The following is a 9,160-nucleotide window of genomic DNA, read 5'->3' as shown; positions in this document are numbered from 1 at the left end:
TTGCCTGGCTAGGAAGAGAGCATCAGTAGTGCTTCTCTCTGGCACAAAACTAAACTGCATCTCATTTAGACAAACTTCCTTCCTAATTAGTTGAGCTATGACCCTCTCTGTAACTTTCATGACCTGGTCCAGCAATTTGGTACTTATGTAATTATTCTTGTCTAAGGCATCATCTTTACCATTGTACCAGTCGTTGGGTATAACTCCCTCATGGACAACCTGATTAACTATATGGCTGACTAGGCTATATCCCGCTCTGCCAGATATTTTAAGCATCCCAGTGGCAATTCCTGATGGGCTGAGGAGCTTTCCCTATCTTCACACACTCACACATATATCAGACAGGTTTCTTTCTATCAAATCCACTTATAAAGGTTTTGGTTAACATAGGGCTATTGTTGAAGACACTTTCTCAAGGTGCCATGCTGTGGGACTGAATCCAAAACCATGTGATTGGAAAGCAAGTTTCTCTACCATACAACAATGTCTGCACTGATATGTTTATTATAAAAGATAATGAAAAATAATAGGGCTATTATGAAGTGTGATTGTTTAAATTATATGCAAGCTAGTGGGTTAAAACTGAACACTTTAATTTTTTCACAGTGAATGTATCAGCTGCTTTGAACATTCAGCAAAAAGTACCCTACACTCTTATAAAAGAAGGTACCATTGGGTGAAGTAGTTCTTTATGCAGGGTCCCTGGGAGAAAGACAAGATAGTTTGAACTAGAAGTTTTTGACCATAGGCTTGTTTGATCATGATTGACCTGAGACTACACAATAACAACAATGACACAGCACATTTATGAAAACATTAAAATATCTTTTATTTCAATAAATTTATTCGGTCTTCTGTAATTTCAAATAAATAAAAATTTTTACTGGAACATTTTGAAACTTGACAAGGATTTTCATTTGCAGCGTTTTTCAGATTCCAGTTCAAGTATCGATTCATTAGTAACATTTCAAGTATTGATTTACAGGAAGTAGCAGCAGCCAGATGGAGTGGAGTCAAACCACCATTGGTCTGAGCATTGATGTCTGCCCCATTCTGTAATAATAAAAATGCTATGTCTATTTGACTCCAGTGACATGCACAATGCAGTGGTTGCCAGCCATCAATTGTGGAAGCATCAACTTTAGCATTTTTTGATAGCAGCAGCTGAAATAAGATGGAAGAGTTAACAATTATTTCTACTCTAGGTACAAAGACTTGAAACTTTTTGGGGAAAGGGGTTAGTCGATTATGTTGACTCCAGTGTGTAACTGGTACTTATTTCACTAACCCCGTAAGGATGAAAGGCAAAGCCGACCAGGGTGGAATTTGAACTCGGAACACAACAGCAGAAGAAATACCACTAAGCATTTCACCTGGCGTACTAATGGTTCTGCCAGCTTGATGGGAGAGTTAATAATGTAAAACAAAGTGACTGATTATGAAGTTTTTATGGAATTGAAATAATTCTATATTCACTTCATGATAATAATACAGGGAAAAGTAAAACATTTATAGCATACTGATTCTTTATATCAAATCTTGCCAACAACCATAGTAACACATTAGAATTAAATAATATATATCATTTTTATTTTCTACTACTTTACCCCTTTAGCATTCAGATTTCTCTGTCAAATGTAATGCTTATTTTTTTATTTCATTTTTTTTATGCATTACCTGATACTTTGAGATTTCAATGACGCGATTGTTTATTTTTAGAATAATATTGTTTGGTAAGTATGAGAGGCCAGATATGGCCAGTTTGAAGATAAACAGGTAGATTATTTTGGCCAGATATGGCTGGCTTAAATAAATATTCCAAGTGATACTATTGGTTTACTACTTAAGCCCATTACTCCCAATGGAGTACAGGCCATTAATGGTTTGTTTCCCACTGTTCTCGACTCTGGGCTGTCTTATCTTCCCTAGGTTTTGATGCTGAATTGCCATCAGCACTTCTGTAACAACTTTTTCTAGGTAGGGGCAACGGCTCAGTGCAAACCCAATTTTATTGCTGAGAAGAGGGAGTTCATATTAGTCTAGTCTCTATCTTTTGACCTGCTCAGCATGGTTGTGTGTGTGTGTGTGTGTGTGGGGGGGGAGTACCAAGAATTTGTGCTCTGCTGGCATAGCTCTCACAGTCACTGAGACACCCAAGCCACCAAACTAAAACAAAGACTGGACTTCAGTGGGCATTAATGATTTGCTCTGCTATTAATTTCAGAGTTAAATATTGGTTTTTAAAACTCAACTTTGTAAAACTAAGGTAATAGTATTTGTTGTTACAAAAACCTGCAATAGAAATGAATTTAGTAATACAGCTATCTCAATGGTAAAACTAATATCTAAGAGACAACTAAACAATGTTATTAAGAGAAATCTCAGAATAATTCTGGAATAACCAGCCGACTCTATATATAGCAAATATTCTTACTCTTCCAGTATACTAGTGGAATATGTCCAATTGTGAAAAATTTCCTAAATGCTTTGGTGAGAAAATCAGATATCCAGAGCTGTCACTCTCAATTGAGTATAATTTGGTAGCATGAACCATGCTCTCAGTAATTACTTTTGGTGTCTATGCAACATTGCATTGACAGACACTCTCTTTACCTTCCCACCCTTAACCCTTTCGTTACCAACCCGGCTGAAACCGGCTCTGGCTTTGAGTACAAATGTCTTGTTTTCAAAAGTTTTGAATTAAAATCTTCCACCAAAGCTTAGTCACAATTTATGTTCCTAACACTAACTGAATGATAACTAAGTTATTTTACTAAATTCTTTGTTATATTTAAAGTAATTGAAAGAAACACAGAGTATCTAAAAATAAATACAGTAACAAAAGGGTTAACTTGGAAGAACATCCATGATGTGATAGTTGGCAAGAGAGAGGGTTGCACCAGCAGTTGGTTATCAGCTGAGTAGACTATAGCAAGGAAAAATGATATGCTTTGCTCAAGGACATAACACAGTGTATGAACCTAATAATCAAATGCCTGACACTCTAACAACTGAGCTCATGTACCTTATTCTTGAGTAGAAAAAAATGAAGAATATTTCAGAAATATGTTAGAATCTTTTTTTGTTTTTCTTTGGTTAGCAAGATATGAAAATAACACTTTTAAATTTAAGAGATAAAAAAAAAAAAAGAACTTGTTGGATGCTAGGATAGTTTGATGAAATTTGGGATGAATGCAACAAAAGTAGTAAAAGACAAATTAGTGCCATCTCTGTACTTGCCAAATTAGTGATAAAAGAATCAGTATATTGCTGTACAATAAAGCAGACAAACAGTGATAAAAAGATGTAATTACTAAGGGAAAGTATCAAGTCATGCTATTTGCACAAAAAATAGAAGTCAAATCAGATCCAACATATTTAAGTTCAATAATTAATATTATTTTAATCTGATCTTGGCAAGAGCAATAACCCTAAATATGACTCATTTGGTAAAGAGAAGTCTACACTTTACGAGGGAAATTTAATAATACCAAAACATCTGAGAACCCCCTTCTTGGTGTACAATAACGAGAGTAGAATTAGTAAAAAACCCAATTCTAAGTTATCTCTTTAATATATTAAGCTTTGTGGCACTAACAGCAAATTTTGCCATCATTTTACAACTGTTTTCCGTGCTTGTATGGTTCGGATGGGTCATTGCCCTGCGTCAGTTTTTATTCAGAGTTACTGCCCTTCTAGATGGGGTTGGCAGACCATATCTTTCCCATGGTGTCAATATTTGGCATGGATTCTATGGCTGGATGGCCTTCCTTACACCAACTACTTTACAGAGTGCATTGAGTGCATTTTATCATGGCACCAGTATGTGAGAAGTTGTCATGCCCTTAATAAAACTAAAGAGTTCTCTTGATATTGTCTCTGTTCATTGACCAATTTACAGGGTTATACCAGGTACAGTTTATCATGACACCAGCTCCTGAGCAAACTAAAAGATTCTTTTAACATTATATTGTCTCAGCTTGTTCACTATCCACTTTACAGATTATACAAGTTGCATTATATTATGGGACCAACACTAGTGAGGATGCTCTGTATCCTGTAGGGCTAGAAAGTTCTCACTGTTCTATGATGTTTGTTAACACAATTTTGGATATTAAAACATTTTGTAAAATAAGCAATAAAAAAAAAAAAAGCTGCAATTGATTAGATGTAATATTAGTGAACTAGCAGTTACTAAGTGTATCGTTAGCAAAACAATTATTGATATGACTTAAAACATGATTACCTTGACAATTTCAACATGGCCACTGTAAACTGACCGATGTAGAGGTGTATAATTGTCAGCATCTGTAGCGTTGAGCAATTTTGGATCTCTTTCTAAGAGTTTCTCTACAATGTCATATCTGCCTTTTTCAGAAGCACGCAGTATATATGCATTCATATCATCTGTTGTAAATAATGTAAAAAGACATGTGGTAAATCAATAAATAAGTGGAAGAATACATAATTTCTACCAAAATATTTTGAAGTACACAATGGCATCAAGCTGAGTTGAATTAAAAGAATTAATAACTCAATGTACCATGATTGCTGGTTCAAGTTAAGAAACAATTGTAAAGCATTAATAAGAAATGATATATCCTAACAGAGAATAAAGGATACTCTCAAGAGAATTTGGGATAAGATAAAAATACAAAAATTTTGACATCTGGAAATATAGATTTAAACAACAACTTCATCTATAAAGCAAAATTTGTAACAGAAAATAAGGAAGAAAAGACACAAATAGTACATTCTCTAAAAATTTGCTGGACCAGCAGTTTGATAATCAGAGCAGCTACTCAAACAAATATAATTAAATAATAGCATTTCTTAACAAAATTAAAAATAAAATAGTTATTAAAATAATTTAGCATATGATGTGAAGTGAGAAAATAAACCTTATGAAATGGCTTCCATTGATACCAGACATATGATTATTTCCTTGTTGCAAATGAAATAACTTTAAAAAATAGTATTTACATATTAAAGATTAATTATTCTTAGGAAATAGTTTGAATTTTTCAAATGACATTTTCTCAATACCTTTTAGACTGGAATGTTTGGAAGAAGTTTCACCATCCTTATCACCTTCAATCTTACTACCATCATCCTTATTTTGAGAATTTAAAGTTTCTTCTACCTCTGTTTCATCTTCTAGAGCTGTTGTATCTGTTACCAATAAAATAGGGAACAATTTTATTACTGAATATATTATACAAATACATCAGAAATAACAAAAAAACTGACCATCTCAAAATAGCTTCAGTTCACAAATATATCAGTCGCTTGGAAAAAAAACAGAAATGGCACAAAATACTGCTGAGCAGGATGCTAACAATAAATCACTATTTTGGAGTTTTGATTTTTTTTCCTAATGCTTTGTCATGAAGGAAAGGGCAGTGCCCATAATCCTTTATATATAAAGAGCCTCTGAAACTGGTGGGGGAAAGGGAGCATATTATTCTCAAACCAGAGATCTGTACCACGTATTTGTACAAAGTGAACTCTGCTAAAGGCATCCAGGGCCCATATGGTGTTGTTAAGCCAGACAAAGAATTAAGTCTACCACCCACAAACTCCGGTTGATTAGAGCCAGAACAAATGCTGAAAGTCATCTTGTCCAAAACTCTAACAATTTTACCAGTCCACTGCTCTGGATTGGTACTTTATTTCATTGACCTCATAAAAGAATGAAAGCTAAAGGTGATTTCAGTGGGATTTGAACTCGGAGTACAATAAGCCAGACCAAATATCACAAGGCATTTTGTTCTACATTCTAGCAACTTTACTAATTTACTGTTAATTAGAGCAACATACGCTTAGAAAGGCATTTCAGAATGAAAGAGGTTTCTTTTCTTTTTTAATTATTTTCTCACAGAAGTATAGTGACTTAAAAAATATTGTTGTTAGATATGAAGTTTACAACTATTGTTTCAAATATAGATACAATTTGTAGGGAAGGGGGTTAGCTGATTACATTGACTTCAGTATTTGACTGGTACTATTGTAATGATTCCAGATGGATGAAAGGCAAAGTTGACCTCAACAACATTTAAACTCGGAAAGTAAAGAAGCAAAACAAAAGAGTAGCATTTTTGGCTGTGACTTTAAGGTAGTAGTCTATTACTGATATATCATGTTATGAGTTCAAACCTTCCTACACCTAACGTATTGAGTCTTTAGCAGTAGAAATTATTGTCAGTCAAGGTAAACTTGGACAAGTCTGACTGATGTATTCTATTTTACAGTTGAATAAGTTGTGTTAGTAAGGAAATACTTTGCTCTAACTGTATGCATGTGTCAATGGCATGGATCTGTTTAAGGTGGACCAGGAAGTGACCCCCACACAGTTCAAATTAAATAACACTTTGATCGTACCTTCCAGATTGCAGTTATTGGTAAAAATATTACCGTTTCTACTGCTGTTGTTCTTATTACCATCATCACTTTCATGACATTCTGAAGTTTGGTCAGTCTCCATTTTCTTCTAAAATAGAAAATGTTAATAAGAAGATATAAAAGAATTTATTAGAGAATATAATCACACACATCAGTCACTTTTCAATTCTAAGGACTTTCAACCAATCATTCATCTTCTCAGTTCACTAGTCCTGGGAGGGTTGTGTCTTCAGACACCTCCTCCATAAGGTTCAATCAGAAGCAACTGCCATTAGACTTTCTGCCTGGATTCCCAAGCGTGACCAACTGAGACTATGGATATTATCCAACCATCTCATTCTTGGTCTTCCTCTAAGTCTCCTGTTGGGTGGCTTGGCCTGAAGAATCTGTCTTGTGATTCTTTCCTGCAGCATTCTAATCACATTTCTGTGGTACAGGAGCTGTGACCTCTCAGCAGCTCAACTTCTCTTCTTCCTCCTATGCCACTACCACCACCACCACCACCACCACCATCATCATCGGTATTCTGTTTTGAAAGACAATGATGGAAAAATACTACACATATCTTACAAGCAATAGGATTTTGGTGCATTTGTCATTGTAACCGAGGCAGTTCAATGTTGTAGTCACTACAAGATGAAGAGCTCTCATTTCTGCTAACGAAGTAATTGGTTACTAAATTGCTCAGGCTTGTCTGATAGACTTGTTTGTAGCAATAGATTCAACACCTTCACAGTAAAACAGTTATGTAATCATGAATACCATTTGCTATACTATGTCAGCTCTAAGCACGGTTGTATAGTTAAGGAGTTTTGCTTTGTAACTATGTGATTCCAAGTTCAATCCCACTGTGTGGCACTTTAAGTGTTTTCTACCATAATCACAAATTACTGTGAGTAGAATTTAGCAGATAGAAACTGCACACAAGCTCGTTGTGTGTGTGTAATAGGCGCAAGATTGATTGAACTCGAAAACATGTGCGGACGTATGTTTATATATACAATCGCTTGTACAAAAAGTGTGGCGGGCGGTGCTGTTGTCAGTTTCTCCTGTCAATAAATCGTTTAGGCATTTGATGCTTTCAAAGCTGTGTGAAATAAGTGATCCCTAACTTGAAAAATAGGTAAGGCTGTAAAACAATGATCAAATAACGAATTCGCCCTATCGATGCAAGCATGGAAAAATTATGCATAAGACGTAGGGACTGTATTTAATTCAGTATAACAAGAGAAATTCCACAGAAAATATCTAATGATAAAATGTTGCTGATTTTTGGAACAAAAAGCTGGGTCATATCATATTCGAGATCACATTGCATTCAAATAGTGTATCTGATAAACATTTTTTTAAAAGTATTTATTCAAATATACAAAACAATGTGGTAACTTAAAATTGGTTACAAATTAGATTCTAGAAAAAACATTTGACACAGTCAAATAAGACCTGAGTAGGAATTTTAAATTGAAACATACTCGGTGCCCCAGCATGACCGCAGCTTTGAAGCTGAAACATTTTAAAGAAATTTAAAGAGATTAAAGACCAATTCACCATGTTACATTTTTAGTAAATCAATTCGGCTAATGTTTACAATATTACCCGGAAACATTAACCATTAATTCCTTTTATTGACAAATAAATATAAGTAGGATCTTTTTGTAGTGCTGTAGTACTTACTATGTAGCGTGTTCAACATGTGGTACATAGAGGGATGGCTTCTAGCTACATGCGAGTTCAGTTATCTTGGTGGCTATTATGGGCAGAAAACGGCAACATTTACCGGGGTGCAGTGACCCAACAGATAGTACAGTTGGATCGATAAAAAACAAAAAGCAAACATAACAATACTATACATACTGTATGACTGTGCTGTGACAAGGTGGATAAAGATTGCCTTTAAATCAAACGTGGTTAGATAGACGCAGACCCTCTCCATCCAACATGTCTTTGATGTTCTAACGGGTCAAGAGGCTGTCGGTCTTTGCTCGCGACTACGTAGGCATCTAAAACAGGAGCGAAGGTATGGTAAACCAACTACCAAGTCGTACTCGACTACCATTGACAGATGAGAAAGTAAACGGAAAATAAAACGAAGTTTCTAGTGCAACCGATTACATTTTTCGAATGTGTATTTGGCGTGCAAGATTCTTGATGTGGATACGTGTGTTGAAAGAAATACAGTTAAACCTTGGGAGAGGCATTATGCCGGTAATAAATTAATAAAGGACTGAACCAGTGCGTGTGTCGATTACATTTTACTTGTAATTAATTTACTAGGATTTAAATATATTCTAGTTTTAATCACTTATTCAATTTACAACTAGGATACTTTAGAGATATATTAAAATCGAACCCAGAAAGAAGATGGGCAATGTTGTCAGAACGTAATGCCACCGGTATTCAGTCGGACTATTCTGTCAGTCTATTATTGCCTTCATATAAGTTTTATGAATTACAATATATTGAAATAAACAATAAGCGTTTAATGGTTTATTGTAATGAAAGTAGAATAACATATTTTGGTTAACAAGGAAAATTATTAACAATGACCTTACATTTTAAATTTCTTACTTCTGTTTAGAGTAGAGCATTACTCGACCACAACAATACACAAAAAAAGTTGTGTTATGGAAACACCGTCAATTGAAAGCTATAAAAATAGTGTGGAGCATTTGGCGAAAAGAAAAAGTAAAATTTATGTATTTAAAATTAATCTTTAGTTTTTAATTCGTACTATATATTAACATTTAAATATTTATTG

The 9,160-nt window shown here is 34.5% G+C and overlaps 1 protein-coding gene across 6 annotated transcripts; it reads right to left on the bottom strand.

Annotated features, from left to right (window-relative positions):
• Positions 1-804: 804 nt before the first annotated feature.
• Positions 805-9,048, bottom strand: LOC106879178 (ankyrin repeat domain-containing protein 49). 6 transcript variants are annotated; one of them, XM_052968570.1, is made up of 6 exons: positions 8,955-9,048; positions 8,257-8,402; positions 6,382-6,490; positions 5,047-5,172; positions 4,247-4,407; positions 805-1,164 (listed from the first exon to the last, which is right to left on the bottom strand). In XM_052968570.1, the coding sequence occupies exons 3-6, from the start codon at positions 6,482-6,484 to the stop codon at positions 829-831; spliced, it is 726 nt and encodes a 241-aa protein (XP_052824530.1). In that variant the 5' UTR covers positions 6,485-6,490; positions 8,257-8,402; positions 8,955-9,048; the 3' UTR covers positions 805-828. The 6 variants fall into 6 exon arrangements, with proteins under 6 accessions (XP_052824530.1, XP_052824529.1, XP_052824532.1 ...); XM_052968569.1 differs by lacking the exon at positions 8,257-8,402; XM_052968572.1 differs by lacking the exon at positions 8,257-8,402 and having other exon boundaries at positions 8,971-9,045.
• Between the last annotated feature and the right edge of the window lie 112 nt (positions 9,049-9,160).

Source organism: Octopus bimaculoides, chromosome 6, assembly GCF_001194135.2.
Source record: "Octopus bimaculoides isolate UCB-OBI-ISO-001 chromosome 6, ASM119413v2, whole genome shotgun sequence".
Classification (NCBI taxonomy): Eukaryota; Metazoa; Mollusca; class Cephalopoda; order Octopoda; family Octopodidae; genus Octopus; species Octopus bimaculoides.
Note: the sequence above shows the minus strand (reverse complement) of the source record. Positions and strands in the feature narration are given on the sequence as shown.